Consider the following 23,931-nt stretch of genomic DNA (forward strand, 5'->3'; position numbering starts at 1 on the left):
AAAATAGTATCCTCAAGAAAACAATTTCCTTCTAAAAGGACAGCACAAAGTGTAAGTAGTGCAGAAAGTAGCCAAACTTGGGCAAGATGGAACTAGTCCTTGTGTATACTCCTCCCATAGGAGAAAGCAGACTGGATAAATAAGTGAAATGAAGAGCTCTGCATTCTAATTAGGGTGATTCAATTGAACAGGTAAACAGAAGAAGATAGGGAAATCTACAGAAATGTGAAAAAGGGTTGTAATAAATGCCATAATAAAATGATTTTCCTTTTTACAAGGAAAGGAGATTTAGAGGGTGTGAGTTTGAGTGACTAAGTGAAAAATTCAGAAAATAAGCATCTTAAGAAGCTTATTAAAAAACACAAGATTCTATATTGTGCTTTCAATAGCACTGTCAATTGAATAACCTGATGAAAAAAATATGGAAGTCAGTTATGAAAAACTTTATCACAAAAACCAATGAGACCAGCAATGACTAACTTCTGAAACTGAACATTCTCCTTTTATTTTTCTTCCCCTCCTATCCCTGTTCCAAGTGCCTTAATGCTAGCCTCCTGACAGCCTGGAGCTCCTGACTATGGTCCCTTTCGAGGGAAGAGAGCCTTTGTATGGCACAGAAAATTCTTAAAGACATCAAGGATACTAAGACCTGTAGTTCAGAATTAGAGATCCCCAGTAGGTAGTTTCTCCTATTTAGGTGCCTCCCTGCTGGATTTCTCTAAATCTGTCCTCACTCTCCTCTATAGACATTATATGCTACAGACATTACAAGAGCGTGACTCAGATGTTCTGATTATCCCTGCTTATGCCTTTGATTAAGTAACTGGTGTATCATTATTTGTGTTTCTTCTTTCTCATGCATGACCACAATAATTATTCCTATTGCTTCCTTTTTGAAGAATGTGCAAGAATGGTTACTGATTTCTTGTAAATGAGAGGAAGGAGAGAAGCAATGAAGGAAGGAATGAAAGGACAAATAAACAAAGGAATGAAGGAAGGAAACAAAGCATTTATTAAGCACTTATTATGTGCCAGGCACTCACAAGCAAAACTTAATCCCTTCCTTCAAAGATTATATTCTAAAGCAAGAAGACAGAACTCCAAAGGTAGCTGAAAAGGGAAGAGGAAAAGTACTCTACCCAACAGAATTAGGTCTCCAAGAGGAATGGAAATAGAGGTTCCTAAAGGAACTAGTCAATGGGATAAGGGGACAGGAATATTTTAAGTTGAGAAGACCAGAGGAGTGGTTGGATGTTCCATAGTAAGGAAGTTCCAGGCACCAAGGGAAATTCTAGAATGGACAGAACAGCATATTTTGAAAATATAGAAAAAGGAATAATGTTGGGAGGGGATTGGTGGCAGTTTGGATCCATTCACAAAACACAAGCTCCAGGAGGAATTCACAAGGGGAGAAAGGAAACATGCTTTTATGGGGGGGGTGGATTTCATGTTGAGAAGCTTAGAGGTATGATTGGATATTTCAGGTAAAAGAGGTTCTAGGTGATTTGGCAAGCTTCAGGGTAAGACAACATGGTTTGGAAGTCTGAGAGTCAAGAACTGGACTAGAATAGAACACTGGAGGAGCTTCAATAGCTTAAATGGGAAGAAGTACAAGTATATCTCCCCCCATAACAAGCTTAACCCCAGGATCCAGATAGAATATTTTGATATATGGCAACATCATGTAACTTTTTCTTTGAGCTCCAGAACCAGCAATCTGAATGCAAGATGCGTGACCAAGTTAACCAAGAGAATGAGAGTTGGACTATCAGAGATATGTCTCCTTCTCCCTTGCTACAAGGGCAATGTATTTGTTAATTGATTTTATTTGTAATGACATCCCTGTAATAATTTATATACTTCCCAGAGAATGGTTGCATTTTTCTGCTTTCCTTCTGATTTTGGCTATATTTGTTTTATTTGTACAAAACCTTTTAAATCTAACTTTGCTCTCTCTATCTCTGATTTATTCATATATTTTGCCAATCCATAAGTCTGCTAAATAATGACTTTCATGTTCTTCTTTCACTTTAAGTCATGTATCCATTTTGACCTTATTTTAGCAAACAGTGTAAGTTATTGGTCTATGCCCAGTTTCTGCCATACTTCTTTACAGTTTTCCCAACAGTTTCTAACAAATAGTGAATTCTCATCTCAAAATCTTAACTTTTTTTTTAGGTTTTTGCAAGGCAATGGAGTTAAGTGGATTGCCCAAGGCTGCACAGCTAGGTAATTATTAAGTGTCTGAGGCTGCATTTGAACCCAGGTATTCCTGACTCCAGGGCTGGTTCTCTATCCACTTTATCACCTAGCCACCCCTAAAATCTTAACTCTTTACACTTGTCAAAATCAAGGCCATTATGTTGATTTGTTGCTATAAATTGTAAGTCTATTCTATTACTATTCTATTCTATTACTATTCTATTACTATTCTAGTAATTTACCTTTCTTTGTTTTAGCCAATGCCAGATATTTTTGATAATAATTGCCTTCTACTGTAGTTTAAGATCTGATAATGCTAAACCTTCTGGATTTACATTTTTTTCTTTATTTCCTTTGATATACTTGACTTTTTGTTTTTCCAAATGAATTTTGTTATTATTTGTTCTAATTTAGTAAAACAAATTTTGATCATTTAATTGGGATGATATTGAATATATAAATTAGTTTGGGTGAAATGAGCCCTGTCTACTCATGAACAATTAACGTTTCTCCAATTATTTAAATCTGATTTTATTTTTAAAAGATTTTAAAGTAATTTTTACATAGTTCTAATAGAATGATTTTAAAAAACCATTTCTTTACATTGAGTTATCTGTCTCTGAAACTTCTACTAATTATTTCTAACTTTTCCATTTGAGACCAAGAACCTCAAGTTCCTCTTCTACATGATAGCCCTTAAAAATCTGAAGATATTTCTTAGATCCAAACTAATACAACCCCAACTCTTTTGTTCTCCAGACTAAAGAACTCCAATTTCTTCAATTGATGATCCTCCAGTAGCATGATGGTGACATCATGCCATCAACAATTGTCTTGAAAGACCAGCAGGCAAGACTTTGAGATTGACCAGTTGATTCCAAAAGTTTATTTATATGACCTTTCAGCTACAAAAGCACCAAAACAAGGAGAGGATGAGGGAGAAACCTAAAGTTCAAACCCACTGCAAATCAGAATTCCACTATCAGACATATACATATACATACATACATATATATATATATATATATATATATACACATATATATATATATAAATATTGGCTAAAGTGAGCATAATTAAAGATGAACAAATGAGGATAATCTCCTGTCATCATATATAGGCACCATGTTTTTTAAGAGTATATTATAATAACCAAGATTTTGGTCTGGCCTAAGAGACATGCTATTAGATCTCTATATCTTGAGGTCTAGTAGAAATAGGGCAAGTGACCTTGGGAGGACAAAAAGGAGCTTTGAAAGACCATCAAAGCTCCAAAGAAACTTACTCCAGGATGTTGTCCTGAATTAAGAGGTTCTGTTATTAAATTATGCCATGACTTCAGAAGAATATTTATTATATCTATTTCTATATATAAATATATTATAAACAACCTGAGCTTTGATCCAAGGCAAGGACCCAACCAGGGTTATTGGTAATAGTGTAGAGTTTTTAAATATCAGCTCCCTGAAACTGGAGTGGAAATTCTTTAGGAATGGGTCTGGTCAGCAGAGAATGAGTTCAAGGAAGGTCCATTGGCACTGACAATGAAGAATTGCATAGCAAGGGTTATTACTATAGGGAATAAACAAACTCTTGTCCATAAGAAAACTTGAAATTTTACCCTGAAGAGATCGTCTACATTTGTTTAAACAATATGACAATGTTTTCTCAATTTTCCCCATGCCAATGCCCCATAGACATAACTCCTGATAAATGAGAAATGTGAACCTTTATAAAGTTAATGAATGTAATCTAGTAGAAGGTAGTGAATAAACGCTCTGAACTATAATGTTATTCCCACTGAGTCGATCCTTTTCTTTTGCCTTCTCGCATTGTTAGGGTTTGTTCATTCCATTTACTCCATCACTATACATTGAATATGCCTGTTATGAGGCAAATTGAATTAAAAAAATATTTTGTTTACTTGTTTTTCTGACCACATGCAATGGTAGTTTTTACCATTTTTTTGCAAAGTTTTGAGTTTTACATTTTTCTCCCTCCCTCCCTTCCTTATCCCCCTCCCCCTGACAGAAAACAATCTGACATAGGTTTTACATTCATAACCATGCTAAACATAGATCTATATTGATCATGTTATGAGAGAAGAATCAGATTCAAACAGAAGAAAAAATATTAGAAAAAAAGTGACATAATACATAAGACAACTTTTAAAATTTGAAGATAGTCTGCTTTGGTTTTCATTCAAACTCTACAGTTCTTCCTTTAACTATAGAAAAAGATCACAAAATATCTATAAAAGTAAGGGGGGGGGTACTTTAAAAAAATAGTGATCACAATGGAAAGGATTAGTTTAATTAATAAAAAGAAAATAAGGGAAAGCCTGAGTCTTTGTCATTTGTCATCAAGTCTGGGAGCAGACCATACTTCAGTTAAGGTTAGGGTCAGGTAGGGCCTGGGGTTGGGCCTATTTCTAGCACATCTTTTAAAACTAACTTTGATTATTGTACTGCTGAGATTAACAAGTCCATCATGGTTGAACATCACTCCATGTTGTTCTTAATGTGTATAATGTTCTTCTGGTTCTGTCCCCTTCACTCAGCATCAATTCATGCAAGTCTGTCTAGGTTTTTGTTAAATTCTATCCCTCTTGATTTCTTATAGAGCAATAGTGTTCCATTACATGCAGATACCATTTGTTCAACCATTTCCCAGTTGATGGGTATCACCTTAATTTCTAATTCTTTGCCACTAGAAAAAGAACTGCTAAGAATATTTTTGCACATGTGAGATTTTTACCTTTTATGATATCTTCAGAATACAAATCCCAGTGGTGGTATTGCTGGATAAAAGAATATGTGCATTTCTATTGCCCTTTGGGAGTAATTCTAAATTGCTTTCCAGAAAGGCTGGATCAATTCACTTAACCCCACCAACAATGCATTAGGGTCTCAATTTTCCCACATCTCCTCCAACATTGATTATTTTCCTTTCTAGTCATATTGATCAATGTGAGAGGTGTGAGGTAGTGTCTCAGAGATGTTTTAATTTGCATTTCTCTAATCAATGATGATGTAGAACAATTTTTCTTATGACTATAGGTAACTTTGATTTCTCTGAGAATTAAGCAGATTGAATTCTGAGTCATTTACCCAACAATACTTTAACAGGAAAGATGATACTATAATAGAAAAAAAAGTGTTGAATTTGGAATGAGTTGGATCTTAATATTAGAATGTGCACTTACACAATATATGACAATAGGTAAGTCATTTAGTCTTTCTAAGCCTTGGTTTTCTCATTTGTAAAACATTCCTTGCTATATCTTCACAAAGTTTCTTGGAGGAAAGGTTTTGTAATTTTTTAAAAGTTTTATAAATGATTCATTATTTATTACATTCTTACATCAATATCATTAAAAATCAATGAAAGAATTCCGTAAACTTCAGAAAAGGAATAATGAGATCATCTTATTATAATAAGGTAGGAGCTCTCTGAGCAACTCCAGTCTTAGGCTGATAGACGTGTGAACATAATTTCATCTGTCTCAAATTTTGCTTGGTTAATATAAAGACATAAATGCAAAAAGTGACTGAGAATAGATAATATGAAATTTTTGATAGCATTAGTAATGCAAATATGACTGAGTTCCATCATCCAGTTGGTACATATTTTTATTTTAATAAAAAATATTTTTTCAAAGGATAAAATTCACCTTCCTTACTTCCCACCTGCCTTCCATTTAATTTGCAATGAGAAATAAAGAAAAACAAACATTTTACTACAAACATATATAGTCAAGCAAAACTTATTTGCACATAGATCAAATTTTTAAAAATGAGGCATATTTTACTTTGCACTCTAAATTCATCACCTCTGTAATTAGGAGACTTGCACCATGTTTAATTGTATGTGTTTTAGAATTATGATTATTCATTGTGTTATTAAGTTATTAGTATTTCAGAATTTTTTGTTTTTTACAAGTGTCATTGTATAAATTTTTTTTCCTGATGATTGATCACTTCACTTTGAATCAATTCCTACAAGTGTTCCCAGTTTTCTATAAAAGTATCACCTTAAAATTGTATGATTACCTCAAGAAATACTAAAAAAAACTTTTGATGAAATACAGCATACATGCCAATTAAAAACAATAGAGACAATAGGATTAAATGGAGTTTTCCTTAAATTGTAAGCAATATCTATGTAAAATCAACAGCAAGCATTATATGTAATGGGCACAAGCCAGAAGTTTTCTTAATAAGATCAAAGATGAAACAAGGATGCCTGTTATCATCACCATTATTCAGTATTATGAGTAGAAGCAAGAGAAGAAGAAATTAATGGAATTAGAAAGTGGTTGAAAATTATTTCTATTCTTGAATATCTGAGTTGAATAGCTGAGAATTCATTGAGGATTACAATTGAATAATAAAAGAAATTAGAGCAGAGTATAAGATTATTTTCACTAAGTTCCTTAAATATCAAATATGTTTTGAATGACAGAATATGCTGATTTCAAGAAATTTATGATTTTTTCTGTGAACTTGTTTTCATTCATAATCTCATCTCTGGCATTTCTTTGTTTATTTTCATAGAATAATTCTTTTTCTATAATTTTCTTATACATCATTTTTTCTTTTTCTTTCCTTTCTAGTTCACTCTTTAAACTCTTGATTTCCTCTTCATGGTCCTGTTTTATTTCCATTTTTATTCTTTCCAGCTCTTTCATGTAGAATTTCTGTAGTGCTTCAGTTTCTTTCTGAATTGTCTCTTCAGTCACTTGATATATCTGGTTTGTATAGCAAGAACCGCCATTCTGCTGCACAATTTGCTCCACTAAACTCAGGAGCTCTGTTAACTGAGCCTCTTGTTCTCTTCCAGTTGCCCGGTTGTTGAATCCACAGTATCTTCCACAAAACTGGTCTTTCAAATCTTTCAAAGCTTCATTCTTAGATTCACATAAGTATTGATTCAAATCAATATCTTCCAAGTCATCCTTCCGGGTGAATAAAAGGATCATGTATTCTTTGGCTTTGGCACCAAAAATTCCCAAGATCCTCTTTACTGCATCTTGCTCCTCCTTGGTATAACGACTGAGTGGTACCACCAGAAGAATAGCATGAGGCCCAGGCGAGGACATAATGAGGCAGCGTCTGATCTCCGTTGAAGTGTCCATATCAGACACATGAGTATCAAAAATTCCAGGAGTATCCACAACAACAATTTCTTTTTCATTCCACAATCTGCTTGTTTTCATACAGTTCTTGGTTACTGACTTTGCTGCTAGCCTTGACTCAAATACTCGTTTTCCAAGGATGCTGTTCCCTGTTGCACTTTTCCCAGCTCCTGTTTTACCTACGAGGACAAGTCTCAGCTGCTTTGGGCTGGGGTCTTGGTTTCTGCCACCTAAGATGGATTATGAGATTGACAGGGTTAAGCTCCATCTTCAACTGTTATCCTTTTAATCCCTCTTCCTATCCAGGATAGCCATGCCTCTACTCTTAGCTCACATGCACACTGGCAATTAGCAAGAAACATGCTAAAACTCTGCCTCAGAAATGGGTTCACCTTACAGTTTTCTGGGGACACATAAGTATTGAGTCTTTTGTGGATCTACTCCTCCTGCTTACCTCACATATTTCCCTTTACTTAATTCACAGAGTTATTATGAGGAACAAATAATATAATGTATATAAATCATGTTACTAGCCTTAAAGTAGTCTACAAGTTTTAATTATTATTATGGTGATTATTATTCCATCTGACCCCATATTACTTTTGAAAGCATATATAACTTTGCCTCTAGGGATATTAAGAGATAATATTTTAAAAGTATTTAAATGTGAAATCCTTGACTCCTCTTAAAACAAAAACCAAATCTTTTTCTTTTAAGAAAATTTAATTTTTTTAATTACATGGGAAAAACAATTTTTGAAATTTGTTTTTTAGAATGTTAAGTCCAAATTTTTTTCTCTGCCTCCCTTCCATTCCCCCACCTAGAGAAGGCTAATAGTTTCATATAGGTTATACGTGTACTGTCATATTTCCAGATTAACATGATGAAAAATACAGATAAAAATACAAGAAAAATTAAGAAATCTAAAAAAAACTTTGATCTGCATTTTTCATCACTGAATTGCTGAAACTAGCTAAATCATTCACAATTGATCATTCTACAATATTGTGGTTATTAAGTACAGTGTTCTCCTCACTTCAGTTTGCATGAGATTATATGTCTCCCTAAGGCTCATCATTTCTAATAGTATAGTTTTTTTCATCACAATTATATTTTGCAACTTGTTCAACCATTCCCTAATTCATGGGCATTTCCTCAGTTTTCAATTGTTTGTCACCTGTTATCATGCTATTGATATTTTTGTTCATAAAGGTCCTTTTCCATGTCTTTGGTATACCAGTAGTGGTATTATTTCGTCAAAAGATATGCACAGTTTTATTAAGCTGAGCTCCAAATTGCTCTCCAGAATGAATGGATCAGTTCATAATACTACCAACAATACACTGGTGTCTCAATTTTTCCATATCTCCTCCAACAGTTGTCATTTTCTTGTTCTGTAATAATCACTGATAGCTATGAAGTAGTTCCTAAGAGCTATTTTAATTTGAATTTCTCTAATAAATAGTAATTGGGAACTTTTCTCATGTAACTATAGACAATTTTGATTTGTCTTAAGAGTGCCTGTTCATATCATTTGGCCATTTATCAATGGGGGGGGGGATGATTTGATTCAATTCTCTTTATCTATGAAAAAATGAGGTATTTATTAGAGAAATTTACTGTTTCAAGGGGGAACTCCACCCCACTCATATATACAGGTATGATTACTATGTAATTCTTTCCATCCTATTTTCCCTCTTCACTTATATTACCCATCTCACTCTCTTCCTTTATCTTGTCTCTCAAAAGTTTCCTAAATCCACCAACCCTTTTATTAAACTCCCGCTTTTTTATTTCTTCCACTTTCTACTTCCTTCGGGGGGTAATATAGATTTCTATACCCAACTGAGTGTTTGTTATTCTCTCTTTGAGTCAATTCTGATTAGAATAAGATTGAACCATTTCCTAACCTCCACCCATCTTTACCTCCACTGAAAACACTCTCTTTTATGTGAGGCAATTTACCCCATTCTACTTCTCCCTTACCCTTTCTCCCAATATATTTGTCTTTTTCATCCCTTAATTTCATTTTTTAGGTATAATTCCATGATAATCAACTCACAACCATGTCCTCTTTCTATGTATACTCCTTTTAAGTGTCTTAATAATGATAAAGTTCAGAGGCAGCTAGGTGGTGAAATTAATAGAGCCCTGGAGTCAGGAGAACCTGAGTTCAAATCCTTACTCAGATGCTTAAGAATTACCTAGCTGTGTGATTTTGGGCAAGTCAGGATGCCATTGCCTTGCCAAAAAAACAAAATAATGAATAATAATCAGAAATTTCTTAGAGTTACAAGTATCATCTTCCAATGTAGGAATATAAACAGTTTAACCTATTGAACCCTTATGATTTCTCTTTCATGTTTACTTTGTTAATGTTTCCTTTAAGTCATATTTTCTATTCAACTCTTGTCTTTACACCATGGATGCTTGGAAGTCCTTTATCTCACAGAATATTTGCTTGTCCCCTGAAGGATTATACTTAAGTTCTTTTGCCTCCTTGAATATCAAATTCCAAGTCATCTGACCTTTTAGTATAGAAACTGCTAAATCTTGTGTGTTATACTAACTGTGTCTTCATGACATTTGAATTGTTTCTGTACAGTGGGTTGCAATATTTTCTTCTTGACCTGAAAGCTCTGGAATTTAGCTATAATATTTTTTGAAGTTTTAGTATTGGAATCTCTTTCAGGAGATGATCAGTATAATCTTTCAATTTTTATTTTACCCTATCATTCTAGGATATTAGTGTAGCTTTCTTTGATAATTTCTTGAAATATCTTTCATGTGTTCTTTTTTTAATATATATTGCTGTTCAGTCATTTTTCAGTCAGGTCAGACTTAGTGACTCCATTTGGAGTTTTCTTGGCAGAGATGATACTGCACTAAGTTCCTATTTCATTCTCTCGCCCATTTTACAGATGAGGAAACTAAGACAAACAATGTTAAAGGTTTTGACCAGGATCCCACAGCTTGTAAGGGTCCAAGGCTAGATTTGAACTCAGGAAGATATATATATGTATATATATATATATGTATATATATACATATATATACATATATATACATATATATATATATATATGTAACATATCCAGAGAATTTCAAAGTTGTCAATAAAACTTAAAAGTTACCATGTCTATATCATCTTAAAATTATCACAGTCTGGTGTTGTGCTGCCTTTACATCTGAAACTTCTCTAAGATTTACATATAACAGGACCAAAAGATCCTAATAACAAAGTCTAGGTAACTTCTCCTAATTCAGTACATATAACCAGGATGTGACTTTTGGATTCATTCTTTTTTTATTTTAACATTTTTAAGGTTTTTTATTTTTTTCCAAGACAATGGGATACTTGCCCAAGGTCACACAGACTGGAGAGTATTTTTTTTTCTCTCTCCTTCTTCCTTTTCTCTTTCTTTCCTTTTTTCCTTCTTTCTTCTCCCCCCCTCTTTTCTTTCTTATCTTCTTATACAAAATCACTAAATGGAAATCTGTTACATGATTGTACATGTATAACCCATATCAGATTGCTTACTATGTCAAGGAAGAAAAAGGGGAGGAAGAAAAGATAGAATTTACAACCTAAGACTTAAAAAATGAATGCTAAAATTTTTTATATATATTTGGAGAAGAAATAAAATGTTATCTAAAAAAAGAATTACAACCAGGAATGAACTGCATCTGAAATTGAGAAGGGCTTCAAGAGTTTTCACATAAAAACCCTTGATTATAATTTGAAATTCTTTCATCTATATTTTTATACCCTTGGGCACAGATGCAACTACTTTTTCCCTCTAGGGCAAAAAGACTTACTGTGACAGGATCACAGAGAGCAGTCAGATTTTGTGGACAGATTGCCTTCCTTTTCTCCCCCCCAACTTCCACTGTTTCATAATGTGACATTTTGTACATCTCCTAGCATTCTTATCTTCTCATAGGGATGAGAGCAGGTGGAGTAAATATGAAGTGTGAGGCATGGACATAGAGCTATTCAGACCACCAAAGGAAAGAAGCAGCTAGGGGAAAACCCTGGCTGACCCAGAGGGAGAGGGAAAGAGGACAAGCTGGGGGACAAGGGATATAAGAGATGCCACTCAAAGCAGCTTTTGTCTCATTAGACAGGAACCAAAATATCAGTTGCCAGAAGAAAATGGAAACTCTAGCCCACTTCAATCACCTTCCATTTCAGTTTCGTTCTGGAGAGTCCTGGGCTGCTGGTCATTATGGTTTGACTCCTGGCTCATCTTGTCAAGAATCTGGTCACAATATGGTGCTGCCTTTCTCTGCAAATTCTATAGACAAAGAATGACAAGCAATTGTGGTTAAGTGAAAAAGAGACTCTAAAACTTCAACTGGGTTCTGGTCCTAGCTCTGCCTTTAACTGATTTTATGACTGGTCAAATAATTTCTCTTTCCTTAGCCTGTTTTCCCTCCCATCTGAACAATGCAGGTTTAGATTAGATTAACTCCGGAGTTACATTCTGGTTGATATAACATCCTCTGGCCCTAGGATTCCATAAACAGGAGCCTAAGTTGCTCTAGGAGAATGTTTATAAGCAATTGTGGATGATTTGTGGTGACAGAAAGAGGAGAGATGAGAGAGAACTGGAGAAATCTGAATTCACTGAAGCTTATACGTTTTTGGAGTTAGTAGTTTTCTTCAAGACAAGTTACCTCAGGGTTTAGAATGTACAATGAGACCAAAGTCCTGAACAGGTTTCCAGTGGGAGGGAGAAGGTGGAGGGAAAGGAGGAAACAGGTCTTTTGACACCTCTCTTTGTTCATAGGTTGAATCACTCTATGTTTCCCAGTTATTTCACACAGTTTGCTGATAGTTGAAAGCAAGGATGTTTCCATGCAAACCCATCCCCACTAATGGCACAACTTTTATTGTCTTAGCATATAAAAGGATGCATAAGTCATAATGTATATTAAAAAGGATTCGTGGCTTTCATTGGAGGTAAGGAACTACTCTGAAGGAATGGAATATTAGGTAATATACAGAAAGATGTTAGACTAAGTTGACTTTCTGCCAGACTGCTTTTCAGTTTTCTAAGATTTAAATAAAAAATAATATAGACTAGGGGCACCTAGGTGACCCAGTGGATAGAGCACTGGCTCTGGAGTCAGGTAGATACTGAGTTCAAATCCAATCTCAGACACATAATAATTAACCTAGCTGTGTGACCTTGGGCAAGTCGCTTAACCCCACTGACTTGTAAAAACTAAAAAAAATCAAATAGACTTGACAAAGGAGATTCAGAAACAATGGAATTTAATATCCCACTGTTGGATAAATCAGAAAACAAGAATAAATACAAAAGAATTCCTTACTTGACAAAAAACAACAGCATATCCTAAATGCATATTTCACTTTCATATTAAAAATGCTATATTAAAAACTTCCTCTACCAGTGCAAATCAGCACCTGCTCTCCAACTTATAGTCTTAGAAAGTTATCTGGGATGTTGGGAGGCTGTGACTTGCCCAAGGTCACACTCAGTCAGTATGTATCAGAGGCAGGTCTTAAAATTTTTGTCCCAGGTCTCTATCTCTGAAGCTAGCCCTTCATCCCCTATTCCACATTGTCTCTTATTTCCCTTTGTGGTGTTTACATATATATACATACACACAAACACACACAATATAATACAAAATCTACAGATATATAAACACATGCATACACACACACACACACACACACACACACAGACAGATTAGGTTGCCTTGTTTAGTTTTATCTGACTCTTTGTGACTCCATTTGGGTTTTTTTTTGTCAAAGATACTGAAGTAGTTTACAATTTTCTTCTCCAGTTCATTTTACATATAAGGAACTGAGACAGTGTTAAATAACAAACAGGATCACACAGCTAGTAAGGACCTAAGTCCTCATTTGAACATACAAAGATGAGACTTTCCATCTGACACTCTGTCTACTTCACCACCTAGCTGCTCACATAGACACATATATACATACACATACATGGAAACAAATGCATACATAAATATACACATATAATGAATATACACATATGCAATCTTGCTTTTCACAGATGTGCAGACTTGTAAATTGGGTAACCCTGATCATAGGATCATAACTCTGGGACTGGAGGGGTATTTAATATATCCAGTTCTATTTTATAGTCCTTTTATAGATAAGGAGACTGAGGTCCACAGAAGTTGTCACTTTCCTGAGGTCACACACAGAATATCTATATAATAGACATTTTAAAATGCTTTTATTGATATTCTTGTCTTCAGTGTAGGCTTGTATTGCCCATATTTTGCCTTTGGGTTTTGAAGGATATAATTTTGTCATTTTGGAAAGAAATTAATAATTTAAACATTCTTGAATGTGCAAATATCTCTTTCCATTTTAGTTGTGACTAATTCAAGTTTCCTGAATAATGTAAATAGGCAAGGGGGTGTATTTACTATTTCATTGGGGGTTGGGAGAAGGACCCAGTCCTGGACTAACTGAAATCCATTCCTCTTCACTCATAAACTCTGGGATCTTAAATAAATACCAAACTCATCATTGTTTTCATTTTCACAAATGTGTCAGAGATAATATGACAAAGTGAATAACCCAGGCTAATGTTCACTCTGAAGACATTATTTGTCCATAATAGGGATATTACTACATTTCTCCATTACTATACCCAAACAGTAATTTCTGCCATATGATGGTGCCAACATTTGTCTTCAGATCTCTGAATTAAATATTTTGGGGAAAAACCTGATAAATATTCTCTTTTGTTTCAGTGTGGTTTAAAATCACTTTCTTGTGATTTTTGAATCTGAGTATTTTATTAGCCATTTTAAAGAACCTTTCCTAGAGGTCAAAAGTCTGCTTTTCGGCTTCTCTCAACCACCTCCCCTCCAGAGCAGCCCTCCTATGTAAATCTGGAGAAGTGGGAAAGGACAATCATTCACCTCAGAAGAAAGTGTTCCCTAGGAACCAAGCCTGGGGCTCCAGGAGGGAGTGGGAACTCAGTCTTCTCCCTCGGACTCAGACTGTGGGAGATAGAGGGGTCCGCCACCTGGAAGGAGCTGGGAACCCAATCGCCCCCACCTGCGCTAACCGCTCACCTGACCAGTCCGGGCACTGTGGCTTCACCAAAAGGAGCAGCAGCCTTCTCACAGAGCCGGGTTTGGTTAAGTAAGTGTTGGTGGAGAGTGTCTGCAGCCTGGCTGTCTATCGGCAGCAAAGACTGCTGGAAAATGAAAGCTGGTCGCTCCAAGGACCGCCCATTTCCTGAAATTGGGGAGAAATAAAGAAAGTACCTAAAAGTTCCTGATCGGGTGCGCTCATGCCTACTGGGCCAAGAGAATTACTGAGCTGCGGAATGAGGGGAAAGAGTTTTTTCTCTGCGCAAAACTCTTCGGGATTAGGTCTCACAAGTAACAAGACATTTTCTCTGTGTGCCTGACTTTCTTTGTTTTTGTCCCTGTCTGTCTGCCTGCCTGTCTGCCTGTCTGTCTGTCTCTCCTCTCTCTCTCCTCTCTCTCTCTCTCTCTCTCTCTCTCTCTCTCTCTCTCTCTCTCTCTCTCTCTCTCTCTCTCTCTCCCCCCCCCCCCCCCCACTCGACATTGATAGCTGTCTCATTTTGGACAATTTTCCTGCTTTACTCCCTTGGTCATTATTTTCAAACTCCTCTTCCTTTCCCACTAAAATTTTCTGATAAGTGAACTTTCCCCCCTTCTCTTGACCTATAAGCTACACTAGCCCTTTAGGATTCTTTTTACACAGAGCACTTTCGCGCTCAGTGTAAAACAAAAGTAAAGATATTTTTGCATAAAGAGCAGACTTGACCTAACGGTAATTTAAAGATACTGCTTCCATTAACACCTGCCCAAAAGCTATAGGAAAAGAACTTTGTCTTAATTTAAAAAAAAATCAAACGAACAAAAGACTTTGTAGAATATGTATCTAAAGAAAGAACTTTCATATAGGATTTAAAGAGTTTCAGGTAGAAAATAGTCTGTGGCATAAATATAAAATGCTCGAATCCCTCACTTAATCTCATTACCTCAACCAGCTACCCTCTACTTGGGGGCTGAAATTCTTGAAAAAGTTGACTCTAATCATTGCCTCCACATTTCTCCCTACTCAGTTCTTTTTGAAGCACTATAAATTATATTTTCATCTTGAGTATTTCCATGTTCATATCAGACTACAAAAAGAGCCTGCATATGAAAATGTATTTCAGAAGAATATAATAAATTCCACATATTACCTTCAAAACAGCCTCATTTAACTATATTTCCTTTAGAACTTCCTTCTCTCCCTTAAACCCGGTCCCCCATTAAAAAAGTGAAAAGAAAACATTTTGACAAATAAAGATAATCAAACAATATAAATCTCCACAGTGATCAGATCCAACAATGTTTATATTTTTTTGTTTGTTTTTAATTTGGGGGTGTTTTTTAACATTCATTTTTAAATTGTGAGTTCTAAATTCCTTTTCCCTTCAGCCTCTCCTCCACTTATTGAAAATGAAAGAAGTAAGGTATTCATTATGCAACAATATTTATCTCCTTTTGCACCTTATTCAACACTTCTCTGTTAAGAGAGATATATAATATTTTATCATGGGTCCTCTAAATACTGTTTGATGATTGTTTTTAACAGACATCTTGCATCTTTCAGTTTACTTTTCTTTATAATGGTGTTTTCCTTTTATGATTTTTTTTGGTTGCTGTTCACTTCATACTACATTGCAGCACTTTTATGGGCTCTCTGAAGCCATATTTTGGCATTTCTAATGGCACAATAATATTTGATTTCATGACTAAATAACACCATAATTTTGCACCATTTCCCAATTGGTTTACCCCTCTTCAGAATCTAGTGCATTTATTATTTTTCCCTTTTTAATGATCTCTTCAGAATAGGAAAATCCATTTGTTTATAGCTGTTATTCCCTCCCCAGTATTATTTTCTGTATTATTTTCCTGTTGAGTTTAACAGGTTCATCTTTTCTGCATTAAGGTATTCCTTTGCCTTCTCTTTCCCCTCTTCAGATCCTTTCAACAGAATCAATCTACCTCTAGGTTCTCTGATTTTCTGATTTAATCCTTTTTTTAAAAATTATCTTTGGGAATAGTAAGGTTCTGGAGGAAATATTTGTTTTCCCTCCATTAAAGTGATAGCATTCTGACATCATGTAGCTATTCAATTTGTTCAAATAAATTTATCTTTTTAGGTTTCTCTTCATTTAATTTTTACTTCAATGTTTACACATTTCCAATCTTTTCATTAGAAATACTTGGTCTCTTTTCCATTAAAAATCCATTTCTGAAGGAGAACATTGAACACATTAATAGCAACAGTGTGAGGTGATCAACAATGATGGAGGTTGGCTCATTTCAACAATTCAGTGATCAACAACAATCCTGAAAAACCTGTTATAGAAAATGCCATCCCTATCTAGAGAAAAAAGTCATCAACATTTCTATATATTAGTAATAAAATCCAGAAACAAGAGCTAGAAAGAGAAATGTCATTTAAAGTAACTGTAGACAGCATAAAATACCCTCAAGATGAACCCAGAAACTATATAAACACAATTACACTTCTCACTCAAAAAAAATAAGACCTAAACAATTAGAAAAATGTCAGTTGCTCATGGTTAAGAAGAATTAATATGATTAAGAATGACAATTCTACCTAAATTATATTACATATTCAATGGTATACCAATCAAACTACCAAAATTGTTTTACAGAACTAGAATAAAATGCTAACAAACTTCATCTGGAGGAAGAAAAGATCAAGAATATAAAAGAAATGATTAAAAAATTATGATGGTGGTATAACTGTATCAAATCTTAAACAAAATGTAGTTTTTAATAATACAGTGGCAGTCATCAAAGTATTTTGTATTTGTTAAGAATTAGAGTGGTTCAGTGGAATAGATTAAGTACAAAAGAAAAAAGAAATAAATGGCTATAGTAATCTTCTGTTTGATCAACCCAAAGATCTAGCTTCTGGAATAAGAACTCAGTATTTGAGAAAAACTGCTGGGAAAACTGAAAACAGTATAGCAAAAACTAGATTAGAACAATGTCTCACATCCTGCACCAAATAAAGTCCAAATGGTACAGGTTTTAGACATAAAGGGTCATATGATAAACCGATTAGGAGAACAAGGAATGATTTATTTATCAAATCCATGGAATGGGGAGAAGTTTATGATCAAACAAGAAATAGAGAACACAATAAATTTCAAAATGGATAAATATGACTATTTCAAAAATTTTAAAACGGTTTATATAAATAAAACCATTGCAACCAAGATTAGAAGGAATACAGAAAGATGGGAAATGATTTTTATAGCTAGTATTTCTGATAAAGATCTTGTTTATAAAATATATAGAGAACTGTGACAAATTTATAAGAATACGGGTCATTCTGAAATTGATATATGGACAAAGTTAATGAGCAAGCAATTCTCAGATGAAGAAATTAAAACTATGTATAGTCATTTTAAAAATATTCCAAATTATTACTAGTTAGAGAAATTCAAATTAAAACAACTCTGAGGTACTACCTCACCCCTATCAGACTGAACACTATGACAAAAATGGAAAATGATCAATGCTGAAGAGGAGTGGGAAAACTGGGCACTAATGCACTATTAGTGGAGTTGTGAATTGAGTCAAATATTTTGGAGAGCAATTTGGATCTCTGCTGAAAGGGCAATAATACTGTGCATATCCGTTGATCCAGCAATGCTAATACAAAGTCTATACCCCAAAGAGATCATAAAAAAACAAGGAAAGACATATAAGTATAAAAATATAGATATTTTTGTACTGACAAAAAATGAGATATTGAGGGAATATCTATTAATTGGGGAATTGCTGAACAAGCTGTGATATATGAATGTTATTGAGTGGTATTGTTCTGTAAGAAATCATGAGTATCTTGACTTCAGAAAAGTCTGGAAAGAATGCCATGAGGGGCAACTAGGTGGCACAGTGGATAGAACAGGAGTCAGGAGTACCCTGAGTTCAAATCTAGCCTCAGACACTTAATAATTGCTTAGCTGTGTGACCTTGGGCAAGTTACTTAACCCCATTGCCTTAAATTAAAAAGAAGAAGGGCATTAGCTGATGCTGAGTAAACTGAGCAGAAAACAGGAGAATCTTATACACACTAACTGTAATATTATGCAATGATCAACTATGATTCGCACAACTCCTCTCAGAAGTTTGGTGATCAAGGAGAATCCTAAGAGACCCATCAAAGAAGATACCATCTACATCCAAAGAAAAAATTGTGGATTATGAATGCAGAGCAAAACATACTATGTTTATTTTTTTCTTTTTTAAAAATAATCATTTTTTATTATTACAATTATCTTTTTATAAGAATAAGCATAAACCCCACTTCCCCCTAAGAAGATGAGAAACCTTAAGAACAGTGATAGAGAAAAAAATGTACTTCAATCTGTGTTCACATTCCAATGGATTGTCTCTGGTATGAGTTGCCTTCTTTATCATAGGTCCATCAAAGAACTTGCTTCAATATTTTCCCCATAGTTGCTATTACTAGCTGTATTTCCCTCTACTCTATTCCTCCTCACTCTCATTCTATTCTCTCTCTCCTTTCACTCTGTCCCTCTTCAAAAGTATATTATATCTCCGTGCCCTCTCCCATGATCTTCCCTCTCTTCTATCACTATTTCTCCTTCCCTCCCCCCATTCCCCCTTATCCCATCTCTTTCTTCTCATTTTTCTCTAGGGTAAGATAGATTTCTATACCCTATTAATTGTAGATGTTATTTCCTCTCTGAGCCATTTCTGATGAGAATGAAGGCTCACTCATGTCCCCTTGCCTTCCCCCATTCCGCTCCACTGAAAAAGTTTTTTTCTCAACTCTTAAGCAAAATATCTTAGCCCCTTCTTCCTCTCCTTTTTCTTCCTTCCAGTACTTTCCTTTATCACCCATTGACTCTATCTTTTATATTATATTATATCATTATAGTCAACTCCTTCCTGTGCCTTGTCTATATATGCTCCTTCTAAGTGCTCATATAAATGAGAAAGTTCATATGAGTTATCATTATCTAATTTCCTCATAGTTAGTCCTTCTCATCTATCCCCTCTATGGTTCACCTGGGTCCTGTACTTGGAGATCAAACTTTCTGTTCAGCTTTGGTTGTATCAATAGGAAAATATTAAAGTCCCCTGTTTCATTGAATATTCATTTTCCCCCTGAAAGAAGATGTTCAGTTTTGCTGGGTAGTTCATTCTCAGTTGTAAACCAAGATCTTTTGCCTTCTGGAATACCATATTCCAAGCCCTATGAGCCCTTAATGTAGATGCTGCCAAGTCCTGTGTAATCCTGACTATGGAGCCTCAGTAGTTGAATTATTTGTTTCTGGAAACCTTTAGTATTTTCTCTCTGACTTGGGAGTTTTGGAATTTGTCTATAATATTTCTGGAAGTTTTTCTTTTGGGGTCTCTTTCAGGAGGTGATTAGTGAATTCCCTCAATTTCTATTATACCCTCTGCTTCAAGGATCTCAGGGAAATTTGCTTGTATTATTTCTTGAAAAATGAAGTCTAGGCTCTATTTCTGGTCATGATTTTCAGGTGGCCCAATAATTTTAAAATTATCTCTTCTGGATCTGTTTTCAAGGTCAATTGTTTTTCCAATGAAATATTTCACATTTTCTTCTAATTTGGGGGGTTTGGGGAATAGTTTTATTTCTTCCAGAGTTCTTGCAAAATCAGAGTCTTCCTTTAGTTCCATTCTGCATTTAAAGGAGTTCTTTTCTTCAGGGAGCTTTTTATATCTCCTTTTCTACCTGGCCAATTCTGCTTTTTAAGGCATTCTTCTCCTCATTTGCTTTTTGTGTTGCTTTTTCCATTTGGCCTAAACTGATTTTTAATATATTTTTCTTCAGTATTTGTTTTTGTATTTCTTTCACCAAACTGCTGATTTGGTTTTCATAATTTACCTGCATCACTTTCATTTCTCCTCCTCTACTTCCCTTAATTGCTTCTCAAAGTCTTTTTTTAACTCATCCATATCCTGAGCCCATTTCCTATTTCTCTTGGAGATTGTGGATACAGAAAATTTGATTTTTGTCATCTTCTGAATCTTACATGGACCAAAATAATTTTCTATGGTCAGAGTCTTCTTTTTCTTTTGTTTGCTCATTTTCTGAGTCTATGACTGATTTACCCCATTTCCAAGGCTTTAGGTGGTTTTGGGGACACCCTACAGGGATCTTAATTTATCCAAGGTCTTATGAGAGGCTCAGACTGCTCTCGTGTCTGTACTTTGATATGTGAATGACCACAGGCATTTCCCTTTGCCCTGAAGCTATGAGGAAAGTCCCTGCTCAACTATAGTAATGGTAGTAAGGAAGCCCAAAAAGCAACCTAGATCTGAGTGTGGGCAAACTACAGAGTCCTGCCCCAGGGAGAGCAGAGAGACCTCTGCAGTCTCCCCTGACCCCCCTTACAGTCTATGGACTGCGTTCTGGAGGTGGAGGCTGCTTTCCCCAATTCCCTGATTCCCACTGTAGTTTCTCACCACAGAGATGCTCTGAGGCTGGCGCTTGCTCTGCATGTACTCTCACCACCCCTCACACTCTTCCCTGTGATCCCTGTGCTGTGTTGCTGCTGCAACTTTTTCCAATCCCTGGCCTAGTGAAATAGATTTTTCCTGTAGAACTTCTAAGTTGTCTTGGACTGGGAAATTGTATCACTCAGTCTTTCTGTGGGTTCTGCACCTTTATATTTTGGCTATAGTCATAATTTGATGGCTTTTGGAGGTTTTGGGGAAATGAGTTTTCAGGAATTCCAGCCTTCTCACTGCCATCTTGGCTCCGCCCCATGTTTATTTTTTTAACTTTGTCTTCCTTTCTCATATTTACACCCCTTAGCTCTAGTTCTTCTTTCTCAGCTTGATTTATATAGAAATGTAAACACTATTCTACATATATAGCCTATATCAGATTGTTTGCCACTATTGGGAAGGTGATGGGAAAAAGGTGGAACTCAAAAGATTGGAAAAGGTGAAATATCAAAAACTATCTTTACATGTAATTGGAAATTAAATAAATGAATAAGGAAAATAAAAAGAAAATTGTCCTAACACTTTTGAACCAGAAGGTAAAATATACATTGAAAGAATCCACTAATCGTCTCATGAAAGGTATTCCACAATAAAAACTCCAAGGAATATAGTAGTCAAATTCTAGAATAATCAGGTTAAAGAGAAAATACTGCAGGCAGCCAGAAAGAAACAATTCACATACCACATTCAGAATTTTGGAGAATTTGACTGCATCAACATAAAAGGATTAAAGTACCTGGAATATGATAATCCAATGTGAATTACAATCAAAGATCAACCATCAGTAAAATTGAGCATACTTTTTCAGGAGAAAAGGTAGACTTTTAACAAAATAGGTGACTTTCAAATTTTCCTGATGAAAAGATCAGACCTGAAGAGAAAATTCAATCTTCAAACACTCAAGAGCTATGTAAAAAGGGAAACAGAGAAAAAAGGAAACAATGTTTTAAATAAGATACAAATGGGAGGATGATACTTATAATTGAGACCTGAATCTCAATTAGAGGAGGTATATTTAGAAAGAAGATATATCATAAGTTGATTTTGGTGAGATGATATAAAATTTTAAGATATTACAAAAAGGGATTGAATTGCAAAGGGAAGAAGGAGAAGGCTGAATGAGGAAAATTACAGCCCATGAAAAGGCACAAAGGACCTGTTGCAGTAGAGGGAAAGAAGAGAAATGCTTGAATATTACTGTCATTAAATTTGGCTCAAAGGGGGAATAACATATATACTCAGCTGAATTTAGAAACTTATCTTACCCTAAAGGGAATTAAGAGGGAAAGAGCTAGAAGTGAAGGAGTTGCTGATAGAAGTTGCTGAAGAAAAGAGGAGAAAAACTAAAAGGGAAAAGTGGGAGACAAAGGAGGGGGTCTGATAGAAGGGAAGCCAGATTAAGAGAAGTGACAGAAGCAAAGCACTGGTAAGGAGAGATAGGGTGAAAGGAGAAAGTACAAATGGAGGGAAGATAGGATGGAGGATAATATAGAGTTAGGAATTGTAACTGTGAATGTGAATGGAAGTGTATAGCAGAGTGGATTAAAAACCAGAATCCTACAAATGTTGTTTACAAGAAGTACATTTGAAACAGATAATTTATAGAGTACAGGTAAAATTCTGGAGCAGAATATATTAAGCTTAAACAGACATGAAAAAGCAGGGGAAGGCATTCTTATCTCAGATAAAGCATAAGCAACAATAAATCTCATGAAAAGGGATAAGGAAAGAGACTACATCTCCCTAAAAAATATGATAGACAGTGATGTAATATCAATACTAAACATATATGCACCAAATGGTATGCCACCAAAATTTTTAGGGGAGAAGCCAAAGGAATTAGAAGAAAACACAGACAGAAAAACTATAATAGTAGGGTACTTCAACCTCCTTCTCTCAGAATTAGATAATTCTAAGCACCAAAATAAATTAAAAGGGAGTTAAGGAGATGAAGAGAATTTTTGAAAAGTTATATGTGATAGATCTTTGAAGAAAACTGAATGGAGATATCAAGGATTATTTTTTCTTTGGGGATATATATATATGGCATCTACACAAAAATTAACCATGTATTAGTGCATAAAAAAGCTCACAATCAAATGTAAAAAGGCAGAAATATTAACAGCATCTGTTGTAGATGTTGATGCCATAAAAATGACTTGTAAGAATGGATCATGGAAAGGTAGATTAAAAATTAATTGGAAACCAGAAAAGCCTATTATTAAAGAATGAGTGGATCAAACAACAAATCATAAAAATAGATAATAATTTCATCCAGGATAATGACAATGAAGAAAAATATAACAAAACCGTGAAAAAATTTTATATCTTTAAATATGTACATGAATAAAGTAGAGAAAGAGGAGATCAATGAATTGGGTATGCAACTAAAAAAGCTAGAAAAAGACAAATTTAAAGTAACCAATTAAATATTAAATTAAAACTTCTAAAAATAAAATGAGAAATTAATAAAATGAAAATAAGAAAGCTATTGAACTAATAAATCTGAGTTGGTTTATAAAAACTCAATCAAATAGATAAACTGTTGATTAATCTTATTTAAGAAAAAGAAAACCAAATTATCAGTGCAAAAAAATGAAAAAGTTGAATTCGCCACCAATGAGGAGGAAATTAAAGTAATAATTTGGTTATTTTGCTCAATATTTGCTCAGTAGAGTTAATTTGCTTAATATTCAATTTGCTCAAGTGAAATTGATGAATATTTACAAATTATAAATTACCTAGATTAATATAATAGGAATCTAAATACTACAATAACCCCAATTCAGAAAAAAAAATTGAACAAGTCATCAAGGAACTTCCTAATAAAAAATCTCCAAGGCCAGATGGATTTACAAATGAATTCTACACACATTTAAAGAACAACTTATTCCAGTTCTATGTAAACCATTTGAAAAACTAGGCAAAGAAGGAATTCTGTCAGATTCTTTTATGACACCAACATGGTGCTGATACCTAAACCAGGA

The 23,931-nt window shown here is 34.6% G+C and overlaps 1 protein-coding gene and 1 long non-coding RNA gene across 2 annotated transcripts; one reads left to right on the forward strand and one right to left on the reverse strand.

The window, feature by feature from the left end:
* The first annotated feature begins 1,883 nt into the window (after positions 1–1,883).
* Positions 1,884–3,735, forward strand: LOC141492740 (uncharacterized). Its single transcript, XR_012470042.1, has 2 exons — positions 1,884–2,229; positions 2,962–3,735. It is a non-coding gene; the product is annotated as an uncharacterized LOC141492740 (long non-coding RNA).
* A 2,081-nt stretch (positions 3,736–5,816) lies between these two features.
* Positions 5,817–14,583, reverse strand: LOC141492739 (GTPase IMAP family member 4-like). Its single transcript, XM_074193387.1, has 3 exons — positions 14,438–14,583; positions 11,523–11,637; positions 5,817–7,569 (listed from the first exon to the last, which is right to left on the reverse strand). The coding sequence occupies exons 2-3, from the start codon at positions 11,587–11,589 to the stop codon at positions 6,638–6,640; spliced, it is 999 nt and encodes a 332-aa protein (XP_074049488.1). The 5' UTR covers positions 11,590–11,637; positions 14,438–14,583; the 3' UTR covers positions 5,817–6,637.
* Positions 14,584–23,931: the final 9,348 nt, after the last annotated feature.

The sequence above is a fragment of the Macrotis lagotis genome, chromosome 7 (assembly GCF_037893015.1).
Source record: "Macrotis lagotis isolate mMagLag1 chromosome 7, bilby.v1.9.chrom.fasta, whole genome shotgun sequence".
In the NCBI taxonomy this organism is placed as follows: Eukaryota; Metazoa; Chordata; class Mammalia; order Peramelemorphia; family Peramelidae; genus Macrotis; species Macrotis lagotis.

Excerpts from the sequence above, each read along its gene's own strand:
- LOC141492739 (XM_074193387.1), bottom strand. The coding sequence starts at position 11,589 with ATGAGCCAGGAGTCAAACCATAATGACCAGCAGCCCAGGACTCTCCAG. Across the intron at positions 7,570-11,522 it reads GAACGAAACTGAAATGGAAG|GTGGCAGAAACCAAGACCCC; the intron begins GTGATTGAAGTG and ends AATCCATCTTAG.